The sequence below is a fragment of the Botryllus schlosseri genome, chromosome 10 (genome assembly GCF_051294905.1).
Source record: "Botryllus schlosseri isolate E-star chromosome 10, Bs_hap1, whole genome shotgun sequence".
Lineage (NCBI taxonomy): Eukaryota > Metazoa > Chordata > Ascidiacea > Stolidobranchia > Styelidae > Botryllus > Botryllus schlosseri.
In genome coordinates, this window is record NC_137245.1 from 20,625,367 (window position 1) to 20,652,148 (window position 26,782).

Below are 26,782 nucleotides of genomic sequence, written 5' to 3' on the forward strand. Positions count from 1 at the left end.
GCATATCTACATACGTAGACTTAGCTCAAAAACTGATCTGCTGTAGTTTAGGCCACAGGTGTATTATAGTACTTCATATTGGTTGACATCGTGTCGCCTGTTAGCATTATCATTCTAAAATTCTCGATAGTTAATGAACGTATTACCGTGTTAATTTGACATCATTAAGCTCGGTATATATGCCTGCAACGTAGACACCATGGTAGGCGTAGAATATAGCTAAAATTTCTTTATTATATGAGTGCCTTCACAGCCATTTTTGATGCATTGCCTTGTTTAACGCGCATGCGCGTCACGCGAAAAGGTTTAGATTGGACAGGGGCGCCGTGTTGGATTATACAGAAGCCGTTGATCGTGCAGTTCAATCTAATCGCATGTCCGATGCACACGCGAATTCGCTGTGGCGTACGTTTATATGTTGCGTTACTGTGTATGTATGTATGCCGACGGTCCCCGTGAATAGTAACCAGCTACTGCGTGTTACTTGTCACAATGCACTCCGGCGGAAGTGCAATCAGGGTCATCCCGGACTCGAGTCCAAGTCGCACTTATAGTATGCATGGCTTTGCGTTGCTGTTTTCCTGTCGAGCTGTGCGTTGCTGTGCGGAGAATCATGCTGGGAGACGGGTGACGCAATTGGAATGCTGCGCGTAATTCCGGTGTATCTTCAATTCTCTCTTATTTGCACCCTTTACTAATACTGCTCGTTTTTATATCGCGCGCATAGTACGTCTGATAATAATTCGACTGGTGTATTGACGGGATGAGTAAAACCGGAGTTGGACACCAAGGAATTTTTAAGCGTTTTCAAATTAGAATAGAATTAGAATTATAGTAACACATTTTTTTTTAATTTGATTTAAATTCGCATTAATGAATTCACAGAAACTTGGAGATTAAATCGGATATCGAATTAGGGAGAAATACAACAAAAATGATATCAAGTCATGAGTCCATTCTTGTAAGCACGAGAATTCGCAAATGTGTGTACAACAAGCTTGCCTCGTTTGACACGACACAGATCTCCTATGGCATTTTCGGTAAAATGATAAATGAGACTCGAATCAAAATTTGATCATAGAAACATATCAAAATTAAATTATTGAAGTCTTAAAATTCGGAAATTGAATTGAAGAAATACAGCAAAATCAAGCTCAGTGCATATATAGTCAGAGTTCATACTCATATCCGAATGGCAAATGTCTGTGCAACAAGCTTGGCACGTTTCGCACAGCACATTTATCCTGTGACATTTTCGCTATTACCCGAATTTAGAATCGAATTGAAATTAGAGCTTGGAAACATTTCACAAATTAGATTAGAATTAGATTACCCGCATTTCGAATCAATTAGTCTGATTCGGCAACTAGGATGATCTATTTGTTCAAGTCTGATTAAAACGACATGTTTTGAGGAGTATCAATTCCGTTGGTAAGAAGTGTGAAATGACCGGGACGAATTATTATCAGAACCTTTCCACCGCGGTATACCCGCCGGGCGTGATGCTGCTGCTCGCTTTAATTGCTTGCCTTTGTATATCCACCTGCACGTTTTGATATACCTTGAGCTATGTGTCGAGTCGTGGGACACGAGGAGTATATGCGTTAGGATTTTGCGCGCGTGCCGGCTGCAGATAGGTACTACCGCGTCCGTGGCTCTTGCGGTGTTATGTTTGGTATGGCGAGACGGTTGGAATGCGGCGTTTTCGAGGACTTTGGTGAGATTCATGCTTATTGGTGAGTAACCGTTAACAGTTTTGTGTTTTTATCTTGCGTCTTCTGCTGCTGCCTGATCTTTTTCTGTCCGAACTCTTGTCGCGTGTGTCCTTGGCGTGTGGCTTTTGCGCGATTGCTTTTGGGCCTGTGTTGGTTAGGTTGGATTTGATAGCCGCGCTGACATCATGAGCAGTCTGGTTTGAATCGTATAACATAGTTAAGCCGCTAATGTAAACCAACACGGAATTCACTAGTGCGCAGATTGGAAAGGTCAATCATAATGGGAGAACATAATTTGATTTGCATTCTATAGTTCAATATTCGAAATTTTTCGTTTGGCATCATATACGTGATCGCAAAATTCTGCGTGAAGCGTCCGATTTGCCTTTAATTTGACGTATTGTTAGGGCTATTTCACGATGAATAATGAATATCAACGAACCAACAATTACGTGTCGAATCGCTAGGTCCTGGTCATCGAGTGTAATTTGACTATTCTTGAATCAGTATGATAGATGACAACTTAGTAGGTGTACTGTGTGTAGGGTATCTAATCGCTAAATCTATTTTCCTGCAATGCTCCGAGCGCTGTAGATTGTTACCTACATTTCAGCTGCACTCTTATCTGTTATCGTCTCTTAATTTTTCATGGTACCTCAATTTTTCATTGTCTCCACTTTATGACACTGCGTAATTTATCGCGGTTCAAGACCATCACACTATTTCGCAATCACATTTTAATGACTTGGTGCTCATTTGTAGCATTTGCGACAAAATGCGATCGTAGCAGATTGCCTAACAATCATTCATGCATTACAACTATTCTTTCTACTAATACCACTGAGCTATCTATATATCTACGTAGTTCAGTGACTAATACCGGTACTTTGCTGTAATTTGTGGCGTAGACACTGATTTCTTGTAGACGGGTGTCAACCACGAGATGAATTTGGTGATACCGCTTTTGTGTCCGAGACTGATTTGAAATCGTTCTCGTAACGTACTGGTGATCTTCTACTCCGATTCATGACTTCACTGTGTCAATGCGCCTCATCCAATACTGCCGAGGCGGCCCGTTTTCCGGCAGAAATGGAGATCGAGAAAAGCGAAATTTATTCTAGCTTCGTAGATTTGCATTGGTGTAGAACTAACGCACGCCACGGTGGCCGTGATTTCCCCTCTCCTGAATATGTGGTGGCTTATCCGAACCAAGTCAACCCTCGTACAGAATCTATAGTCGTTGCGTTGGTTTCTGTTACCTATCGCGGTTCAGCGACAAAATCTGCCCTCGGCATCGCCAAACGAAGGCACACATCTCGTGGTCGATGGCCCTCGATTGATAGTCGGGTTCAATGCATGGTGATTGAACTTTCGTAAACTTCACGTCAGTGGATGCGCGCTTTCATATTAGAGTGTTTTCGTGAATCATGCATGCGCACAATTGAAGACTTTAGACCGGGATTAAAACAGATGTCGCACTTCTTAAGTTTCGAACCGTGACACAGGCTGACCGCGCCTTTTGCTGTGTCACTTGTTGTATAATAAGTTGTAACCTATCAGCGTGTGGAACATAACTGGTTTGTGATGATTTTCACACTTCGCTACAAGTCTAAGCCGTTCGGTAATTGCTATTTCAATGCCGCGCATCGCGTCAATAGAAGCCTCGCTGCGATGTCCTTTCTTCTGGTTTTAACTGTGAAGTTGGCGTAGATATGCTTACGCAGCCGAGAGAAGTGTCATTTTCTCTTTTGCTGTCTTGAATGGCGGGCGCCGTAATATCGTGCGTAACCGCGTAATTGTCCGTGTAAATAATGTCAGGGTTATGATACTGCCGGGTGTTTGATATGGACGATTCGGACGGAGACGGGTCGGTTTTTAGCGCGTCTAGTCTGTGCTGCTGCTGCTGCCTTACCACCGATTTAGTAGCCGGGTGGAAGCGAAGAAAATTGAGGAACAGGCGACTGAAATTGGTAAATTAACAGGCTAATAACAGGCTTCAATCGTAACCTTGACCAGATTAATTCAAGTGAAGGCGTGGATGGATGAGGCGCTATTGACTTTTTTCTCGATTTCTCTCGTTTGCGTGCGCTCATTGTTATTATTACGTCACTCACTGTGACGTCACAACGGTTCCACAGGAAGCGGCGAGGCGCGCGGAGGAAGAGAAGAACGCGAAAACCACGACTATCACGGAGATTACCACCACCACGACTACTGTTAAAAAGAAATCCAGGCGGGACATCTATTTCCTGACTTCCTTCAGGAAGGAAGCTAGTCTGCTCGACTTGCAAGATGCGGGAATTGTTACCGAGGAAACTGCCCAGCAATTGGAATGTGACGCCATTCCTAAGGACGAGGTAAACATCACCGTTTCCCGCTGAATTTTATTTAACCACACGATTTAAGTTCAATTACGTCCGATTACCTTTGTTCTACCACGTTAATGCTGGTATTACCAAGAAATAGACAATCGTCTTTTATTAATGTACATTGGATGCAGGTATAGGTAGTAGGTAATTAGGTATACTGAGCAAAATACCTTTACTATGTTCTGTGTGGTCGCTAGTTTCATACACAATCGCCCATGTTAAAGTACTGCCATAGTTAATCTACACATCGAGATATCCTTATAAATGTCTGTTTGAGGTGCTTTTTAACCCATACGATAGGTAGATATTCTAATAATCAATATACTGATGTAATCATAGTGAATTTTAGTGACATTGCTCATGATATTTAGGTTGAACAAAGCCTGAAACGATATTTGTCAGGGGACCAACCAATATCTGGTGTTATCATACAAAAGGCGGACAACAAGGTCATGTCTGTCAACGAAGCGATGATCCGTGGTATTATCATGGCAGGAACAGGGTAAGTCTCGTGTTACCCTATCATTATCCTATTCTTGGGGTGCCGAAATGTTGATGCAGGTGTTTTTGAGTTGACTCGCTCTATTGACTTCTGAGCATATGTGTATGATATTTTAAGAGACTCAGGTTGTATGTGGTATTTATTTTGAATTGCGTTTGGAGATCATATTCAAGTACTTTAAAAATCAATTTTTATTGTGTTTAGAAATACGTTTGTGTGTTCAGGCTTGGTTTGCTGGAAGCGCAAGCGGCCTGTGGCAGCATGATTGATCCTTTGACCGGAGAACTGATGAGTGTCAACGATGCCATAGAGAAAGGACTGGTTGAAGAGAAATACGAGGACGGTTTGAGGCGTGCAGGAGCAGCCGTTTTCGGCTTTGAAGATCCTGTCACTCACAAAACGCTCTCCTTGTATGAGGCTATGAAAAAGAGTTACGTCGTCGAATCGCATGGCATAAGGTAATTGTTGCGAATAATTTTCAGTTTTGAGTGTTTTCCTGTTACATGGGGTGTCATTAAGCTAAATGGGTATATGAACCAGGGTTGGAATTTGGCCATATTTTCCTACGGTTAGTCGTGAAAAACGTATATTACGGTTTCACTGAAACTGAATTACCCATTACGTCCATATTGTTTGGCAAAAATGCACAGATTATACACCGAAGACTCCAAACAACTTTGTTACTGTCAATTCACACACAGTTGTGACTTATTATTGTAATATATAACGTGTAAATGTACCAATATGCTCATTTTGTTTTTAATTATATACTATGGGTATATACTACCTTTGTTGTGGAAATACCCATGGTTAATGAAACATTACATTTATAGAATTACAGTTCCGTTTATGGTGACCCTGATATGGACTAAAATTACTGGAAATATTTGATTTAGAATTGATTACTGGTATCAATTATGCATTTTTCTGTAGTAACGTCCTTCGTTGCAATGTTGGTTATAAATCTCATGAACTAGTGGTTATCAACGATATTGATTAGAACCAGCACATTCACTGAACCAGTTAGGCTTTACTCGATAAAAAGGAATATTGAAGATCAGGTTAGGCCCTATTGACCATTTAGCCTACTACTTTGGAAGTTACAGCAGTGAGATTGACCCTTTGATTTGTTATAAATACTGGTGTAGTATTTTCTACGTGTCCAAGTGTGAATCTAAATTGTTTCTATTATGAGTTTACAACTATTTTCCAGATTACTCGAAGCCCAGATTGCCACCGGAGGCCTGATCGACCCGAGGGCTAACCACCGTGTACCAATTTCTGTCGCTTACCGTAGAGGCTTGTTCGACGAAAGGATGAACGAAATATTAGAAGACCCATCTGACGACACTAAGGGGTTTTTCGATCCAGACACCAAGGTAATGGTTTTTTTGTTTTGTTATAGGTGTGGTTTGTGAAGGTATAAAATATCTTGATGCAGTTCGTACCGCGTGTACACCCACTTGGTAAACAAAACACGGTATTGTGCGTTTTTTGAGTAAATTGTGAAAAAAAATTTGAACCTGTATTTGCTTTTATTATTTGTTTTTTTACCGCCACCCATGTGCGTTTGGCGTTCCAAGCATTCCAATGCTTGCACAGTAAATACTCTGAGGTCAGCAGTCTGTTGAATTATAGACTTCTAATTACGTGACAGATGGTTGACCTATTTCGGAATTCATTTTTTACGATTTCTAGCCACATTGTTTCAATTGCACAATATTCAACTGAGACCATGGAATATTCTGATTTCCTTATTTTCCGGAATTAGTCTATGGCCGGGTGGCTACCGCATTCCGCCATCACATGGCATAGCTCATTCATAATCCAGTCCTGCCTGATTGGTAGATGTGGGCAATGACAGTTAGGAGCTGCATAAGCTTTTTTGGCTTGGATGATGTGCATTCCCATATGGTGCTATGATGGTATGTCATCAATGATTCCGATTTGGTTATCCTTGCCATAATGTAGTTGTTCGAATATTCGAGAGGCAAAGGGTATGCTGTAGTTTTGTTTGATGCCTCAACCTCGTAAACATTTCAGATAGAGTTTTTACGGTTATAAATGTTTAATCCCCTATTGAAGCTATGTGTACGGAATGACCATGAACGTTGACCAGTTATGTATCTGACCAATCCTATTTTTTCAGAAAAACAACACCTACCTCGAACTGATGTCGAAAAGTACAGTTGACCCTGCTACAGGCGTCAGGCTCTTGCCCTTCACAAGAGACGTGGACTTGGCAAGAGTGAATATGGATCTTGCTGAATTGATAGCCTCGAAACGTAGCCGGAAGAATATCAAGTTAGTAAACCTATCCCTGATGTAAAAACTCACTGTCGTTGCTGTATTCTGTGATGTATCCTGTATCAATTGGTTATCGATTACTCCAATTAACCTAACTCGCATAATGATGATAATGATTGTAGCAATCGCATAATGCTGTCTGTGCAATTCTGAAAGACATATGAATCTTTGCCTCACAAAGAGTGCACAAAAACTCATTTGTCACTGAACATTACTACAGTAAAACAAGAAGTACAGATTCAATCTCTGATAATAATTAATAATGCAGAACATTAATAAAATACAACCCTTGTAATAACAGAACGACGCATAGAAAAAATACTGTGGTAGCATTGAGCTAAAGATATCCCTAGAATTTACGTTGACTGTGGTTGAATTTGATCTGGGATTTTCTGAGTTCTATTGCACAGATCAGAAAGTAAATGTACATAATTTGTCACAAGCCTGCTTCCGAAATCCAACGGCGTCAATTGTTTGTTAGTTATTGGAATTAGGATGAATCCAGAAATTGAATCCCGAACAAAAAAATGGCCGAAGTCCAAGTCGCAAAACTGCTCCTCAACAAGCATTGCCTTTACAGATTCAAGACCGGATTCCGACGTGATGCTAGCTTGCTCGATATATTTGACGCTGGTCTGATCACCGAGGAACAAGTGGTTGGTCTCGAGGAAGGCGCCATCCAGGAGGAAGACTTAGCGTCTCAACTGAGACAATATCTTTTCGGAGGCGAAGAGCCCATCGCCGGAGTCATCCTGCAAGCAACTGGTACCTTGATAGATGCCCTCTTTTGGATGATATTCAATTAATCTGAACCGAATCTCAGGTGAGAAGCTGTCCATCAACGACGCTGTGCAGCGTGGCATTTTGAAACGGGGCACCGGAATTGAGCTTCTGGAAGCGCAGGCAGCCACGGGAAACGTGATCGACCCCAAGACGGCGTCGAAAATGTCCGTGGACGAAGCTGCCAAGATAGGTATGAGACACGGCTAGATCATGAAGTAATCTCTACACCTAATTCTACTGTTACAAAGTACTAAACTGGGTTTAAATATTTAAGTGGGTTTAGTTCAACCACTTACACACACACAAGTGATTACGTTTCTACGTTACTTCCATTTTACAACCACTGACTTTTTTAGCTTCAATTTTCGTCAAGTAGAAAGTAATAGGTTCACATATTCTATTCATTGCCATTAGTCATTGTGGGTTAGTCGCACAGATGCGTCTTTCTATTTCTGAAACTGTCACCGGCGATTGACTGCTAAAGTCATGCAACGTGTCATCCTAATTTAGTCCTTGAGTACCTGTTGCTTTCTACGTCTATTTGAAGTAGTTTTATCATGCCATGAAAGCCACTTCAATACTTGTAATCGAGTAGAAATTTATAGCATTGCCTCTACTGCTATTGAGTGCCAACAATGGCTACTTGCCCGATAGTTAGGAGTTTCAATCTTCAATTTTTCAAGATCCCGATTGAAATTAAACTGTGTAATTTCACTTTAGGTCTCATCGACCAGCTTCACGTCGACACACTACAACGTGCAGAACGAGCAGTGTACGGTTACAAATTGCCGGGCACCAATAAAGTCCTATCGTTGTTTGAAGCGATGAGCAAGGGACTGGTCGTGGAATCGCGGGGTATTCGTCTGTTGGAATCACAAATTGCGACGGGCGGTCTCATCGATCCGAGAGCAGCGCATCGAGTATGTGGTTGCGCTTGAATTTCGAGTTTCCTATTCTGTATTTTTCCCTTTTTGACCGCGTGCAGGTGCCAATATCGGTTGCTTACAAGAGAGGTCTGTTTGACGAGAGAATGAATGAAATCTTGGAAGACCCGTCTGACGACACAAAAGGATTTTTCGATCCCAACACGCAAGAGAATTTGAGCTATTTGGAGCTTATGGAACGGTATGATGCTTCTCATCACTAGTAATGCTGATATGAGTCGATGTTATCTTGTACAGTAGGCTACATGCACAAAGACTGTTGTTATGTGTAATGGTGTCGGATTATATTTCTCTACCACAAATAGGCCACCGATGGACTTTTTTTCCAAAACTTTTCCAAAACTACTTTCTACTTCACGTGATTGACAATGTGAAAGGTTATCTGTTGTGCCTACAGATTGTCGAGTAGAAGTAAAGGTGCAACTACTTGAGTAAGGACTACAAGTAGATAAAATCTACCCGAGTAATTTGCTACTGACCACCTTTTATTTTATGTGTGGTATATGTTGCAGTGAAAAGTAATGTGTAAATTTGTACAGGTTTTCATTATCTGGCGATTGATTGTTGAGTTTAAATTAAAATATGAGGAACCCCCGGCGTGTCACAGAGTGTGAAATTTCGTAATAATCATCACGAAAACCGGCTGGTCTTGTTTGTTCTGTGCTTTGCAAAGTGGTTTTTGTTGACTATGTTCGTTTTCATTTTCTGCCCAGCTGCTATTTCTCAAATTTCGCTCATTTCCTGAGTTAGATTGTGGGAGTCGGAGCGCCGGTCTTTCCCGCCAAATCTAATTGTTCGATAAAAATTTAATTATAAATTATGTATGCGACCGCATCATTTTGCACCTCGAAATCTAATACACGTGACGTTTGAGAGCAATCTGTGAATCCCATTTCAGGTGCGTTACGGACGAGACAACCAAACTGCGATTCCTCGTCCTGCAAGAAAAGAAGCCTAAGAAGCGTTCGTCAAAGTCAAAGGAACGCGAAAAGAGAAAAGAAACGCCTAAGAAGACGTCGAAGGATGACACGGTGAGTTTATATGCTGGTGTTTCAAGAACACCATTCTCATCCTTTCTTGTTATCAAGACCGATTCGCCTTCGAGGACGAGCAAGAAGACAAAAACAATTGAGAAAATTACAGTCACTCACGAGACGGCTGTCAAAAGCAAGAATCCAGACGAGATATCGTAAGTGGGAATCAGCATAAAACATCATCCAGATTCAAAGTTCTGATTTAAAAATGCCAGATTTTGATCGGCAGATCGCCTTTCTTGGCACATATATGTTGTATCGGTATCGATATCCAAATATCTGGGTTTTTCTCAATCTTAACACTATAAATTGCTGCCTAAAGAGTGCATGTGAACACTGAGCCACCAGGATTTCTTCTCTCATAATGCAAATCAACGTACTAGATCGATTGATAGTAGGGAGTAGTCATTCTAACAGTCCCAAGTACTCTTTAACTGCTACCTTTTGTATTCAAATTAGATTTGGGTATCATCTTTCTCTTGGTAAGACCTTGGCAGCTTTCACACCTTATTTAACGTCCACTTGCAAATGATTAAAACTTTATTTGTTACAACCTTATACTGGTATCTTTTGTACGGCTGTGCTGCTGATCAATTTTAGTACACTAACCGAAGATTTGGAATGACGTACGCTTGTAATACAGAGAAGAACAAACCTATTCCTAGTTTCTGTGAAAGAATAGAAAACTTGCGTTTGGCCAGTTTGTTCACTTATTTTGGTATGTATCTTATAATTTAATCTCTTTGCTAGCTGTGTGATAAGAAAATGTTATCTGTATCTTTTTCTTTGATTAAATATCGATCTGATTTCAAGTACAAAGTTTCATCTTTCGCGTAGATTCAAGACCGGATACAGACGATGGGCCAAGCTCAAGGACTTGGTGAAAACGGGTGTCGTGAGCGAAGAGACGGCCGCCCAACTGAAGAGCGGAGCCATTCTGGAGTCAGAAGTACGCAAGCAAATTCGCAGGAATCTGGAGGGTGACGAGCCCATTGGAGGCGTGTTGGTCGCCAACACGGGCGAAAAACTGAGCATCAACGAAGCCACCAAGCGCGAGCTGCTCATGAGAGGCACGGCTCTTCAGTTCCTGGAAGCGCAGGTAACTTGGAATAGTTCACAGAATAGTTTTGAGATATGTTTGTAACACTTTTACGAGTGAATTAACCCTGTATCCATGTAACTGAATGAATATATTGTCAAAAACTGTAGCTATTGGTAGTGCCGTTTATCATTTTGGTTATGTCACGAAGATGCACCTTGAAATCTGATAGTCCTCGCGTAAGAACATCGTCTAAAAGTAAAAAATAAAGTTTTTAATATGCAAGTGGATGTTAAATAAGGTATGGAATTTTCCTAGATAATAATTTTAGTTACAAATTTGTCCCCTCTTGACCAATCTACTTTTTTAAAGAATGTACTTGAACACTTTTTTAAACTTCATTTTCCACTTCCACAACTGAAGTTGTTTTGCTAATCGCTACTTTTACTGTTAAGTAGAAATTTTAGGCATTGCTACTACTTATTAATTACCAACACTGGCTACTTCACCACCTCTAAACACTTGAGCTTGCGAAACTCGAGCATGTGGATTAAAGAGATGGTTAAGTTTAGGTTAGAGTTAGGTTTGGGATTAGGATGCTGTTAGGGGGATTAATACTTGGGTTATGATTAGGGGATGATTTTAGGTTAAGTGTCAGGTTTGATTTTGTTGCCATCGTTAGCTTTGTGGTCGAAAGTCACCCGCTCAAGTGTTTCCTGCTCATCTGTTATTCTTCATTGTGTCGCATGCTCAAATGTTGGGCGATCGTTATAACGTTTCGTTTTTGCAGGCCGCAACCGGTAATATCATCGATCCCAAATCCGGAGAGAAGATGAGCGTCATGGACGCCTATTCGTCTGGTTTGATCGAGAGAAGCCATATTGAGCCGCTGGAGCGCGCAGAGCGAGCTGTGCTTGGGTAAGGAAGCTTGGCTATCATTTCAAGCCTTATCTGAATCACCATCAGTTTATTAGTAATATTTCCTCATCGACTGCTTCCCGAAATTGTTGTAATGTGGTAACGCTCTAATCAATCCAATGGTTTTCAACCTTGTCATGTTCCTGGACCAATTCCTGTATTGCAAGTGTTCCATGGCCCATCTCTTGTTCCAGCTTGAATCATTGATGGAAGTTTACCTTTAACATATAATAGTGAAGATCTAACATACTTCGTAGATTGCCAGGAAACTGGAATGAGGAACTGAAGGAATCTTTTCATATCGATACAATTAGTTCTTATTTTTGGTTCCCTCTGGTAGGGTAAATATAACAGTGATAGTGGAACGATTCTGGGAACTGTCTGTGCAATTGACTACATGCGAGTTTAAAGAGTACTGCAATATGGTTTCCGCCCTCGTCATATTATATTGTGTCATAGCGACAGAATTCCGTCCATATTTCGAATTCACCTCATCGCATTCATTGAAGTTCACAACTAAAATGCTGAAATCTGGAAGTATAACTGATTTAGCAATATGAATAGTTGCCTGAGGAAATTGTTAGACAAACAAAACTAAACTTTTCATAAAAAATTTCATCATTTTGCAAATAGCTCTGTGGCCACTGAAAACCACTGTTCTAATCAATGTATTGATGTTGCATTTACAAAACATTATTCTTGTTCTCCAGATATGAAGAAAAAACAACGAAAAACATCCTGTCCTTGTTCGAGTGCATGCGCAAAGGTCTGGTCACTGAGACGCGCGGCGTCAGGCTTCTCGAAGCACAAATCGCAACCGGAGGTCTCATCGACCCCAGGGTCAACCACCGGGTGCCGATAGCAGCCGCGTACAAGCAAGGCATCTTCGACGAGAGAATGAACGAGATTTTGGAAGACCCCTCTGATGATACCAAAGGCTTTTTCGACCCTAACACGAAAAAGAACTGCTCCTACTTGGAGCTGGTTGGACAATGCATCACGGACCCAAATTCCGGAATTAAGCTGTTGAAGGTCACCAGTAAAGATGTAGGCGAGACAGTTTCGTCAGGGAGAAGACGCAGCCGATATGACATCCAGTTTGCCACCGGATTTCTAAAGTAAGTCGGTCTTGACGGGAGCCTATTCTGAAGCTGTGTCAGTGTACCAGCCAAGTGGGTCGTGTGTGCTTCCTTATATAACTCATGAAGTGTTCCCGGTGTCCAGCGTAAATCATTGCTCCCCATGAACACTTTGAAAATTTCTGGCGCTTCACATGATCGTCAATTGTGTGCTCTACAAATAACAGGGGAGATCAAAAGTGTACTGTCTGGCCCTGGCATATATGGGGAGTATAAATTCCCCTACAATACCCCACCCAGCCCTCCTCCTACCCTAGTCCAGATATTGTTGAGTTGGTCTCCGGCTTGCAAATATCAATTTTTGTAGGGAACACAGTTGATGATAATGCAAAGCAGCAATGATTCTAACTGATCATGGAAAACACTTATTGTGATGGTTAGGGCGAAAAATTGGTAGGGCTTAGCCAAGGCACGGGAAGATACTAGCCTGGCAGGCGACTATACCTGATTTTGACATGTTTCAATGTGATTGGTGACGTCTGGGTTTGAAATTTCAACAGTCTTGCTCTTCCAAATTGTAAAATGCGCTAATTCTTTGCTGTTAGAAAGTCACTTGTGTTCCACTTGAGAGGGTCTCACGCACCACAGTTTGAAACTCGCTAGCATCAACAGTAACTGTCTAATTTGCACATTGCTGCATAGCGAATGCGGGCTGTCATTCGATTTATGTGGGATTTTACTGGGACTGTACCAAATAAACAATCTGACGATTTGTAATATTGCATCCCACTTTTACTCAGACGGGCGTCGCTCATGGACTTGCTCGAAGCCGGTATCCTTACCGAGGAGACCGTGAGGGCCCTCGAAAACGGAGTGCTTTCCGAAGACGAGGTGGCCAACTCTATACATCAGTATTTGCACGGCGAGCAGCCAATCGCCGGGCTTATTTTGGAAGCCACTGGCGAGAAAATCAGCATTCTGGAAGGAATACAAAAAGGAATCATCAAACGCGGAACTGGTAGGTCTTTAGGGTGATTATATTCTGCATTGGAAAAATTAGAAGTATTTACTTACTGACGGACCACCTTTAGTTTTCTCCGCACTACCGCAGCCTACTATTAAACATTTCCTATTGTTGAATCAGGTCTTGAATTGTTGGAGGCTCAAGCGGCTACTGGTACTATCATCGATCCTAGGACCGGCGATCGTATGTCAGTCAGCGACGCTTACAGCAAAGGCTTGGTAGACAGCACGCAGAAAGACGCACTCGAACGTGCCCAACGTGCAGTCACCGGGTATCGAGACCCGGTCAATGGAAATACATTGTCATTGTTCCAAGTAAGTTTGATGATCTTCTCGAAGTAGATTAACATATTTTCATTTCATTACTTTTCTGTTGTAGGCGATGAAGAAAGGCTACGTCACGGAATCCCGCGGTATTCGACTCTTGGAAGCGCAGATTGCTACTGGCGGACTTATCGATCCGAATGCTGCTCACCGAGTGTCCATCTCGGTCGCTTACAGGAGAGGCATCTTTGACGAAAAGTTGTATCAAATTCTTGAAGATCCGACCGATGATACAAAGGTCTGTGTGTTCTTTTGGACCCCTAAATTGTATAGCATCGTCTGTAGCTTGTGCATAATCAAATCCTATGTTCGATATGCAAGGCAATGCAAAATTACAATAGTTGTGCGCGCTACCAAATAATTGCCATAGGAACCCGTTATATGTGTTCGTGAGGCCACTGCATAGAAGTGGATACAAGACTTCGCTTGCATCCTCATTCAAATCCTCTTTTCTTCTTTAGGGATTCTTCGACCCGAACACGCAAGCGAACCTGACCTACCTCGAACTGATGTCCCGGTGCGAAATCGAGCCGGACAGCGGCATGGTGCTGCTGCTGCTGAAAGACGCCAGGTCCAAGAAGTCCAAGCGTAGCAGCTCGAGCAAAAAGAAACACCGCACGACGCGCAGAACCAGAAAAGTCATCATCGTCGATCCCGACACTGGCAAGGAGCTCTCAGTACGAGAAGCTCATAAGAAAGGTATGCAGCAGTTTTTTAACTTTCGCTGGTTAACTTGGACCATCATGTTTTTCGACTATTTCCACTTCTTCTTGATAGTTTCTTTTTAGACTTTGAGCTTTAGAGAGTAAAAAGTAGCTTTGAGCTATGTCCACATCACCTTTTTAAGTGAAGTTGTGTACCGACTGGGCAGAATAGCATGTATCTGATGAAATTATCTCTGAAATCTAATCTGGATGCTGGGTTTAGGTCTCATAGACAGCGCCACTGCGAAACAGCTGATGGCACAAGAAGGCGAGTGGCAAGAGACGGAGGAGGCTGTCGGCCCCTCGAAGCCCTCGTCCAAGACCGTGACAACGCAAGAGATATTTGTTGATGCGCAAGGCAGCAACATGTCAATCGACGCCGCCGTCGATAAGAGTCTTGTGGACAAGGGCACTGCGGAGAAGTTCAAGACGGTATGATTTGCTCTGGATGCTTACACGATCATTCCTGTAATTTTTGAATTGTATATAACATGCTAATTTATGAGGTAGGATGGGCAAAATTAAAATACCTGAATGAGTTGATTCCGTTATGCTCCCATAAAAGAAGAGTATAAATATGTTCATAAGATATTGTATACCTTGTGCTACACGTTTTGAAATGTATGACTGTATGAAATAAGGTTTAGAAAATGTCGCCTTTCACTATTCGATTCATTATACCTAGCCTTATAAATGAGTATATAACATGGCAGATACTATTAATGAATAGGCAGTGAAAACGAATTTCGAAAGTGACAATGTAGCAATGAATGATAGATTCATATTGCCAATTTCATGCCACTTGAAGCTTTCCGACTGACTCTCATCGGGAACATCCTCTAAATGAGGTTGACCAAATTCGAAATATAGAAAGACTTCTGTCGATGTGCTGTTATAGTGATGACTACACATAGTCGCGAACTGCAATAACAAACATACAAACTGCAATAACATAACGCTAAGACTGATCCAGTAAAATAGAAACAACTTTTACTCCATTGACCTGTCTCATCCTCCTCGGTATCGGCTCACTTCCTTGACTTTATACTCCATTTGTCTCTATATTCCTGGCAAGGTTGCATGATTTTGTAGGGATAAACGCATATCCAAAGCTGTTTATCTCTGGATTAGCCACTGGTGTGAATAAAATCAATATAGATGGTGAAGCGACTTCATTTAACCCCATTTTGGTGTGTGTGATTATATTATTTCTCTATCTCTGCAGGGCGAAATATCTGCTGAAGAACTCACAGCCCGCTTGTCCCTTCTGTCATTCGGCAGCCAGGGCCCGATCGGGGGCATCTTGGATTTGAAGAAGGGCGAATGCATTACCATCCCCGAAGCTGAAAAAAGACGAATAGTGGACAGCACGACTGCGCAAAGGTTGCTTGAAGCTCAGGTAAAATACGAAAGCTGTAATATAATCGCTAAATGAGAATCTGATTATTATCTGATTATAACTTATTTAGGCGGCCACTGGTGGCGTGATCAATCCTTTGGATACGGAACGATTGAGCGTTGCTGACGCAGTGTCAAAGGGCGTGATTGACCGACGTATGGGTCAAAAGTTGGAGAAAGCCGAAATGGCTTTCAAAGGCTATGAAGATCGGCGTTCGAAACAGCTTGTGTCTCTAGGCGAGGCTATAAAGAAAGGGCTGTGCTATTACGACGCTGGGATGAAGTTATTGGAATACCAATACGTGACAGGTGACATTTTCAATTCGATTATCAAGCTGTAAAAATAGGTCTGGAATGCGATCTGCAAATAAATGGGTATGAAGCGGTGCTTTGAACCGGTCAAAACTTGACACTATGCTTTTAATAGCATTAAAGGGACACTGCACTCTAAAAATGATGTGGTCTCCAATTAAAGGGTAATAGGAAGAAAAAAGAATGGCCGCAGCCGTTTGCTTCAGAACGCCACCGTAATAGAGCTGCAATGTATTGAAATTTCCACAAACACATGCTCCAGAAGTCACGCAGAGATCGAACTTTATATAGTTGTCAGCCGATGTTATGAAGGAAATATGTCGTACACGACAGAAATAGAATACACTAGGCCCGATTTTGACATAATCTCCTGTCTGAACGTGAACATCTTCCTTTGAACGCGGTATCTAAACCACCTTGGCGTGTACGACATATTTCCTCCATGACATCGGCTGACAACTATATAAAGTTTCGATCTCTGCGTGACTGCTGGAGCGTGATGTGTTGGTGGAAATTTCAATACATTGCAGCTCCATTACGGTAGCATTCTGAAGCAAACAGCTACTTCCAATATTTTTTTTTTCATTTTACCCTTCAATTTCAGACCACATCACTTTTAGAGTGCAGTGCCCCTTTAAAGTATCATTTTTGTGTAGCTTATGATGAAAGTATGGCCACTATGCTCATTTCTTAACCTGCAAACTCAGTGAATTTCTGAATAACAGAAGCATGTTTTACGAGGGTATTGATTTTTCTCAATTTTGAGGTGATTAGTACTCATAAATGACATTCAATACCAGTTCAAGTATTGATATGAAACTCTGCTTCAGTACCAGCAAGGATTGTGATTTTCAAAGCAGAAGTAGACTGATAGCCTTGTCTCAAAGGTGATGATGTTTTTTAGTAACTCTGCGGCTGTTTCATTAGACTGACATTACACCGTAATTGTGATATCAAGTCAAGTTTAACCCCAAACATAAGCATAGCTAGGATGATAAATTTGGGTGGGCAGATGAAAATTTGGGCAAATATCATTAGTCCACATGGAAATTCTCCTCAGCGAGTGCAAACTTTGCATATTGCAACCAGCAATCAAGAATTTCTCACATTATTGCTGCATATTTGCAGGGGGCATTGTCGATTACCGCACCGGTTCGCGTATCACCATCGACGAGGCCTTGGAGCGGCAATGGATCGACCGTAGGCAAGCCGATAAACTCGCTGATTTGAGACGATACGCTCGTTCCATAGTCGATCTGCGGACCAACATGTTGGTAAGTGCAACAATTCGATTCCTTTTTTAAATTAATTTGAAGCCTGCGAAATTTTCAATGTTATTTTTCTTGATTTTCAGTTGACTTATCCGGAAGCACTCGAGAAATCCACTCTCGACTCCAAGACCGGTTTGAAGGTTATGGAAGCTTTGCCGAGAGCCGAGAGGAGTGCGCGGGTAGCAGGCGGCTTGACCATACACGCCGGCTCCTTGCATTCCTCCTTGTCGAGCTCGCTTGCCAGTTCGAGGGGTAAGAGGAACCTTATGTAACCCGTAAGGATACAAGCGTGTCCATACAGTTCCCTCCCAGTTTGTCCTTTTGTGCTGTTGGAAAGAAATCTGTTTTCAGCAATTAACTTTGCTTAAAATCCTACCACCGGTATACAGTCTGCAGTCTTATAAGCCGTAATTCTGTTGATTTGGGGATATGTAATCTGCATTTGTGATGCGTTGGATTGCTAGTCATTTTATGCACCTCACACCTTCATCCTATACCCTCTCCAGAATCTGGAATAATTACTTGTTTATATATAATATATCTAAATATAAGATTGCATTATAAGACTGCGATATTTTTTTGTGATAGAGGAGCCTCTTGAAGGTATATAACGTCAATTTACAATTGAATAATGTATTCATGTTAAAATAACGTAAATAATGGAAAATGTGAAAAATCCTCCATGTTTATATAGACAATTTTGTATTTTATGGTAAATAACGGTCATCGAGCTTCGATAACCGTGGCAGTGAGTCAGCTTCTGCTAATGTGCCGGATTAGTATTCATTTATTTTTATTGTATTTATTTGGATCGGAAAATATACTCTTTCGTTTATACACCTCATGCATTATTACTCCAGTCTCCGTAGTAGTCGGCCGTATTTTTGTATAGAAATGGAACAAGTGTCTTCCCTTGTTGCAGCTGAAAGCCCGATTGGCACCCCAAAAAGACGAGGTAGCTTCGACGACGACACTGGGTCTCTCACATCACCGAGAAGATAAAATCTGAATTTGCTCTGACGCCGATAAAGATTCGTCGTCTTATGTACATATGTGATTGTATGCGCCACTTTTGTTACATGAGAATGGTGCAACTGTGTTTTGCGACTGCCTTTTTACCACGACTGTTGCACAATCACTTTTTTCCTTGTTTTAAACAATTTTGAACGTTGTTGTCGAAGGAGAAAGTTCCAACCCTGTAGAGTAGAGTAAGACGATACTAACACAATGTACAATAATTTAGCTGGTTTTTTGGGGGCTGTGTACAGGGGAAATGTGTCAAAGATTGTAAATGGCTGTCCACAAAGTGCCTTAAGTATTTGCTATTGATTAGCGCACATATTCTAAAACTAATGCCTTCTACAACTCATATCTGTAGCTGTGTACCTTGGAGTTTAAGTAGTACATATATGTATACACGGTACATTTTCATTTTACGTGAAAATCACGGTCAGTGGGGTGTAGAATCTTGTCAATACGTATACAATATTCGGTGTGCAGAATTACCTGTATAATGAAAATTTTGACGACTAATTTCCTAAAATATCCACCTGTATATAAATTGTAACTAGTTAAAATCAATGCAATTGAGAGCCATATCCGAGATGCATTATTGCGTCTACTCTCACTTATAGTGAAATGTACACTGGTGATAGATCGTTTTACACAATACCATGAGTACCTTTGAAATATAATCATTATAGGTACTGTAAAGTTACACAAACTTGATAATATAGATGTGCGAAATATGGTACAAAAATTCGCTAATCGACTAGTTGCAAGAATCATTTGTTAATAGGTGTGATTCAGTATTAATCTCAAGCGATAGTAGCGTACTTAATGTGTGTAGTCTGTGAGTAAATACACTGTAGAAGCAACAGTATTTGTATCAAATCAATCCAGTAGTGACCATCAAACGATATCATTAATTTGAATTAAAAAAATAACTATGTCAAATGATTGACTGTATTATTTTAATTTTGAAACGAAATCGGGATTGTGATATCCTTGAATTTCAGCCTGATGAAATTATAATCCAGCCTTATTTGTGTATTGCAATTGTAGATACCATCCGTCAATAGCTTGGTGGTTGTCCAAGCTACCTTCTCTATCATCTGCACTTTTTAATTCTGTATAATTCATACATGGGTTTGGTACTGTATGTACTAAACTTGAAATGTGGAAAACTTGTACAAAGTACTAATCAATTTTCATAATGGAATCCAGTGCCTTTGGAACAACAATGGTTTTTGAACAGGGTAATTGAGCTTCCTGATTAATCCAAGTTGTTGAATTTTAGAGCTAACAAGATAAGCTCACAATTGTAGACAAATTTTTGAATCAAATTCTGATTCTTTTTAGATTATGGTGTTTAAATTGCTGTAGCCTACATTGAAAGAAATGAATTTTCTCTTTCTGGTTATTATTTTGCTGTAATTTTGTTTCGTTTAGTTGACTGTCAACGCTCTCTTAGTATATGGTGAATGTGAAATACAATTTTCTCTATATGTTGGTTTTGAAATAAAAACGAAAGTGGCCTTATTTTTTTTCCAGCTGCGATAGTTCTTGTAATGGAATAAATGAAAATCGTATACATGTCGAGTGAACGGGTAGGTTTTGGTGTTGTGGTGACGTACTTTGTGTTTTGGGTGATGCTGTCTGTGTTATCGGGTCCAGCGTTTAGTCTGTCGTGAAAAGGCAATGCATCAAGGCTGTGAAGGCAAATGTTGTTTTTCAATTTTGATTGTGAATGTATTTTCATGATTGCTTAGGACAAATATGCGGCCCTCCAAGGGCAGCTGGATGCTGACACAGAAGCATTGTGTCTCCACGAAGAAGCGCTGGAAGCTGTTGCCGGGCCCGATGATTTTCTGAATGACATCCCAACTCTGAAGAAATTGGTCGATGAGCAAAGGTCGCTCGTAAGTGACATTGCAGAATCGACTCCCCGCATCGAAAAGACGTGCAACGATGTAGATCAGTTTCTGGATGCTACTAACGACAGGTAAGGAGCGTGGAGCACTGGTGTTGGGGGGACTTATCCTTTGAAAAGTAGTAGCGAAAACTTGTGCCATGCGTCTCCATGACAATGAAGTAATATAGGCGCATACGTATTGAGACTAAATATATCAATCAGCATAGATTCAAGTCATATATAAAGCAGGCATGTCAAACATATGGCCCGGATCAGTATTGACTATGTGCAAACCACAAGTCGCTACCGAATGTCTATCTAAGCTCTAAATGAAAATACACCAAATCCCTAATATTTCATGACTCTGTATAGAGCAGCAATTGATACAGATGCTCCCATGCTAATTACTAACAGGTCAGCGATAATCTTACCTCTTCAATGCAATCATCATTAATGGCAAGCTTTTCATGTCACACCAGCACTGGGATTTCCAAAATCATAACGAGACTCATAAAGGAGAAATATGCTATGACGTGCAATGATAATGCAAGATTGGGGGAAAATGTGGAATAGTCTGTGCTCACAAATTGAATAATCTGGTTTCACATTAAGAGACATCGTATATAGTTGATATTCGAAAGAGCCTATATTTTTCATTTCTATGCATAAGAGCTTCTTGGAGGTACAGAACTTCAATATACAATTAAATAGTATATTCATATTGAAATGAACCCGAATATTTTCGGCTGACACTCGTCAGGGGTAATCGTCAGCAACTAGTAGAGAATTGGAAAGAACATTGTATATCAACAATCTATGCATAAAGAGACGTACAATGATATATATCAACTGTTTCGTTACAATTGAAGATTTTTGGAATCATTGCGACACAAAATCAAAGTTCGCTACATGGTATTCGTCATAAGCATCATCTTTTCTGTAAAAAGTGATGTGATGTTATTACACGGATACCATACTTGCCCTATAATGGGAAAAACTACTGTATTGGACTGAGAGACACTTTGGAGTTCAGAACCTCATAATAAATTCATGTTTATTCCCAAAGCTTTTCGACTGACATTCATCAGGGGATACCGTCAGCAATAATGCGACTGACAAATGAGCAATTTTGGGCGGATAATATTTTACAAAAATGTTAGGATTTTGAAAACTGGGGTTCCGGGTCACTAATCCCTCAAGATACACCACTATAAAACCACACAAAACCCAACTACGTAACGGAGACCTATACTACGGGTGTTGTGATGCGAAATTGCATGTATAACATATGTAACACATTTGACCAGCATGATTAGGGACTCAGCCTTTGGGTTACTAAAACACCTAAGAATAGGGAGAACCTGGCGAACAATCATTCAGGAATCGAAATTTATATTTCTCGATATCAGAACTAGTGTTGGGAATGAGTCACTACCTTTGGGTCACCTTGGGGTAACTCGAATCGAGTCATGATTCAAGTCTATGCATTCGTGTGATGCATGAAGTACGGATCGTGTAGCTATTTTCCGAAGTCAAGTTACGAATATAAGGTAACTATGCATTTAGAAGGGCACTGTATCACTCACACGTGTGTTACAGCTAAATAAGACACAGGTAGTGTTAGTGTACTGCCTCAGCTCATACTTATCAGACAAAATAGAGGATAGAATTACTAAATCACAGAAATGGCAATGATGCAATACGAAACCCATCTGCACCTCCATAATATACAATTCAAGCCTGCACCAAATGTTAGAAAGTAATATAAACTAAAACTGCTGTATGTCTTAAAGTGTAAGCTATATCTGTTCGATTTAAATCATACAAACTTTTCGTTAAGGTGAGCGGTCTATAGAACAGAAACACGTTGCTACATATTATAGAAAATAGTTTGATTACTACTAGGAAGACAAAAGCTGTATGGTTTGTGATCAATTGATTTGTGACTTAGCAATGGAGGCCCAGGAAAACCACTCTGGGCAATCGTTGAATGACTAATTGCTCTCACAGGAGACATATCGCTGCGTAAACAGTACGGCTATCAAGTCGACACCGATTACATGATGACTTGAAATTGACTCGAAAATTTTGCTTTGAATGATGTATCAATTCTTCAAGTCAAATCATAGAAAAAAGTTCACTCGAGACGTCTCAACACTGATCAGAACTCCGATAACCCTGCTCACTGGGCATATTGGATATTGAATATAGGTGCTATTATGGGGTATATTATTGCATAGACTCGATCCCAAAAAATCTCAAGTCTTGGGAGATCAATCGAACGCAGTGAATGAGAAATGTCAAAAAGTAGCTGAAGACGCAGCTAAAAAGCTGCAAGATTTGGAGGAGGCATTGGCAAGAGCAAAGCAGAATAAGGTATGATTCTCGATAATATAAGGTTGATCCTCACTGTGACTGCATGTCGCACAGCACTTTCTGATAGCGGTGTCTAACTCTTAAGTAATTAACAGCAATGCTGTACCATATAAAGTTCTTTCTGCGATTTTTGATGTCCAACAAAATTGTAATGTATCAAGTCACTATATGCTGTACTCTACTGCCCACATATATATAGGAATGCAACCAAATGTGGGTGGAATCACCCCGTCAAGTTTTTTTACCTCGCACACCGCAAGCTAATAGCATCTTACGCTATAAAAGTGCATGGTTTTGTGTGCTGGAATTTGATTCAATGCGTTTGTGTTACGGGAAACAAGGAATGCTTCTTTTCAAGGCTTTGCAAATATTTTATGATTTTTAATAATAAAAAATACCTGTGTGTGTATGCTCTGAATTATTACAATATGTACCGGCACCTCAGGAGTTCAATATTGCATGGTATGCACCTTTGCAGTAGTTTGATATTTTGGAGTTGCTCAGAATGCATCTGACACACAAAAACCTTACCCACCTGTGAAATGCTCTTCCGCAAAGAATGACAGAGTCTGCCTATGAAGCGTACCCCCACTTCTTCGATAGCATGGACTGCAAGGATATGGAATATTTGCACAAAAAATATGTTGGCTGAAATTTTCAACTACTCTCCGCCATCTATCTTGCTACCTCTTCCCACAGTATATCTTCACGTATGATTTCGGTGGTTGTGATCAAGAGACGATGCCGACGATACCTTTCTCCTACAACGCTATTCCTTGTAAAATCTCAATGGACTTGGAACTCGACTTGCTGTTTAGTAAAGAGAGCACGATTTATCCAAGACGTAATGTGATGATATCGCATTGCTCCCTATGGGATACGTGCACATTCTTGAAGAAGACATCATCCACGCTTCGAACTAATGAAACACAGCCTCTTGTTTATTGTGAGGCACGAAGCAGCTCTGCTGTGAGTCACCATCATACTCTCTCTACAGTTGCAAAAGGTGTAGATATTACATGTACGCCGTTGTGTGGTGTGGCAACTGAGTATCTTCAATCAATTCGTAGGAGCAAAGGAACAGAAGATTCAGAGTCTTGTCCTAGTACTTATACAAGTCCTGCGTTAGACAAAGTGATATCTTTTTGCTACATTGCGTGTGTTCGACCAGCTATTGACTGTATAAATAACTGTCCTTCTACGATGGGAGGTTGCTGCTGTGGGCTTCGGAAATCCAACGATGGCGCTCAGGATACATCGGAGATATTGTACTTCCCCTCGGACTACCATCGCTTTGTGCGGCATTCCGTTCCCGCGACAGATGAATTAGTTCGGAAAAGGCGCAATGACTGTCATACAGCCCGCAGTGAGAGTTACATAGGACACGAATCAAAGCTACAACAACAGGGATGCTTGACAATGCCAAAAGATTTTTGCGTACTTCAGAAAAGTGCAGAAGATTCGAATGTTCCATCCACAAGAGATGACGGCTCACACCGATGTATAGTGAATGCGGATGATACGATTAAGGAGGCTCCATGTCCCGTTACTTCTAGAAGCAGAAGTATAGAACCGCTTATTGTAGAAGAACAGTTTGGTGAATCATATTATCTATGGCTCGGCGTTCAGCATGAAGTAGCAGAGGATTGCGTTTCCCAAGATAAAGTACAACCTACCTCGCCTGTCAAACTATCCAATCAAGAAAACTTTTTCCTTTGTAAAGATCTTACTGATCCACGATGCTCTGTAGAATCAAATATTGCTTCCTGTACAAAAAATCTCGAAGTCACCAATTCTGAAGTGTTTATATCGCAGTTTAGAAATACTGGAGATATTAAAGCAGAAATGAGTCGCACCTCTTCACTGCCAAATGAAGATACTGCCATTGATTTTGAAAAAGGGACATTCCATGATGATCACAGCAATGTTCTCATACGCGACACCCCTTTGGTAACATGTATCACTTCTGTATCGCATCCCACTTTAAAGAAACGTTACCTAGTGACTGAAGCATGGAAAAAAGGTTTGCTTGATTATGAAACGGCGGTGATACTATTGGAAGGCCAAATCCAAGCTGGTGGTATTGTGTCTATAGGGCCGTCTATTGTCGAAAAAGCACCCTGCCTTCATTTAGTCTCTGTGGTGGAAGCAAAACGTAAAAGCTTGATCGATACGAAGATGTATGATAGACTGAAACTCTTCGAGGACTCTGTAAAATGTGTTATTGCCGCTTCCCTGGAAGGTACTAGTAAATATAATTCGAAATCGAAGACTCAAATGCGGATGGTGCAACTACAATCTAATTTAGGAGGTATTATGGACTTTACAAAGCTGGAACTTGTGACCTTGTCTGCCGGCGTTGAAAAGGGTTTGATCAGCGATGACATTGCTGTTGATTCTTTCAATAGACAAATTGTCAGTGGTGGTATCGTAAGCAGACTACCATTAAGTAGGCTACCTTTATCCGAAGCGGTGAATTCCTGTTTGATATCTCAGGAACATGCTGAAACTATGAAGCCTGTCGAGTTGCTATATCAAGGCATCGTCGACCCAATTTCTGAAGAAGGCACCACCTACGCAATGTGCGTTCGCAAAGGGTTGGTAACCAGAGAGGCGGTGGTTGATTTTCTATTTAAACAAGCCTTGCAACATGGAGGCTGGATCAGGAATTGCTTCACAAATGAGTGGCTGCCGATCTCTCGCGCAATGCATGAAGGAATGATCGACATCAGCATGTGGACCGCTGTGGAACAAGCGTTATCGCAAAATAAGCAAGAAGCATCGTTGATCCATCCGTTTTGGTTGAGGCCAGTGTCATATTTTGACTTTCTGAAATCAGCAAATACAGAAGATGGGGACTTATCACGGTGCAAAGTAATCAGCGCTTGCGATATGTTCGATGGGATGTACGATTCTAGAAATCAAGAAAGGATCTCCATTTTTGAAGCATTGAGAAGGGATATGACCGATCAACTCACAGCCAAACGCCTATTAAAGGCACAGTTAGACAGTGGAGGGTTGGTAGATATTGAAAACAAAGAAAGAATCCCGGTCAGTACAGCTTTAACCAGACAAGTTATCGATTTTCCGATGGCGATTTCTCTTGTGCAACAAGGCAAGGTAAGTTATCTCGCATTTTTTAGGAGGTGAGTCTACTTTATGCATTAGTAAACACTAAACACTAATCTCTTGCTGTAGGCAACTGTTGCTGGTAATTTACACTAAACTGAACACGTGCAGGTTTAGATTTCCTATACTTCCATGCATGTATCTTTTCGCAATTCGTGCACGTTACGATCGCTTTATATTCTACATTTATTTCCGAGTAAATATTTTCGGATCATGCAAACAATATGTATTAACACCAGGTTGAGCCATCAAATCTGGTGGACACAGATGCTTATGATGAGGTCAATGAACAGTCTCTTGAAGACTTAGTGGAAACCGACATGGTACATCCGACTGACATGCTGGAACTACTGCAAGCAGATGGCTACTTCAAGGTAATCGAAACCAAGTGTTACTTTGATTCAGATATTCAAAATCACTTTTTTCATTTTAGGGAATCCTTGATGTGAAGACAGGCAAAAATATTGATATAGCAACTGCTGCTAATCGCGGTCTTATTTCAAAAACCGCTGTGCTGCAAGTTCTGGGTACTGACGATCAAATCAAGGGAATATTGGATATATCGACTGGTGACACCATGTCTGTCGGTGTTGCTACAAGGTACGCTAAATAATCCTTGTTATTATTTAAAATTGCTACTA

At 40.9% G+C, this 26,782-nt stretch overlaps 2 protein-coding genes and 1 long non-coding RNA gene across 19 annotated transcripts in view; 2 read left to right on the top strand and 1 right to left on the bottom strand.

The window, feature by feature from the left end:
- LOC145448180 (uncharacterized) overlaps positions 1 to 26,782 on the bottom strand; it is a 453,937-nt gene that overhangs the window by 368,699 nt on the left and 58,456 nt on the right. The window lies entirely within an intron of this gene.
- Positions 1 to 26,782, top strand: part of LOC145448158 (microtubule-actin cross-linking factor 1-like) — a 157,751-nt gene that overhangs the window by 66,008 nt on the left and 64,961 nt on the right. For 16 of the 17 annotated variants that reach the window (XM_080326497.1, XM_080326498.1, XM_080326499.1 and 13 more), the window contains 4 exons: positions 20,494 to 20,726; positions 22,877 to 23,012; positions 26,381 to 26,515; positions 26,575 to 26,741. In XM_080326497.1, coding sequence (XP_080182623.1) covers positions 20,494 to 20,726; positions 22,877 to 23,012; positions 26,381 to 26,515; positions 26,575 to 26,741 — 671 coding nt within the window. The remainder of the gene's footprint in view (positions 1 to 20,493; positions 20,727 to 22,876; positions 23,013 to 26,380; positions 26,516 to 26,574; positions 26,742 to 26,782) is intronic. The other variant, XM_080326494.1, reaches the window with a different exon arrangement.
- LOC145448161 (uncharacterized) lies at positions 30 to 20,315 on the top strand. The gene is made up of 25 exons (XM_080326504.1): positions 30 to 3,685; positions 3,854 to 4,072; positions 4,456 to 4,586; positions 4,811 to 5,044; positions 5,800 to 5,965; positions 6,736 to 6,890; positions 7,474 to 7,658; positions 7,717 to 7,866; positions 8,397 to 8,596; positions 8,662 to 8,801; positions 9,519 to 9,651; positions 9,709 to 9,809; positions 10,492 to 10,753; positions 11,484 to 11,611; positions 12,322 to 12,729; positions 13,491 to 13,708; positions 13,835 to 14,028; positions 14,093 to 14,275; positions 14,499 to 14,736; positions 14,965 to 15,173; positions 15,967 to 16,140; positions 16,211 to 16,448; positions 17,580 to 17,725; positions 17,806 to 17,974; positions 18,645 to 20,315. Exons 1-25 carry the CDS (start codon positions 3,560 to 3,562, stop codon positions 18,722 to 18,724), a joined length of 4,587 nt encoding a protein of 1,528 aa, XP_080182630.1. The 5' UTR covers positions 30 to 3,559; the 3' UTR covers positions 18,725 to 20,315.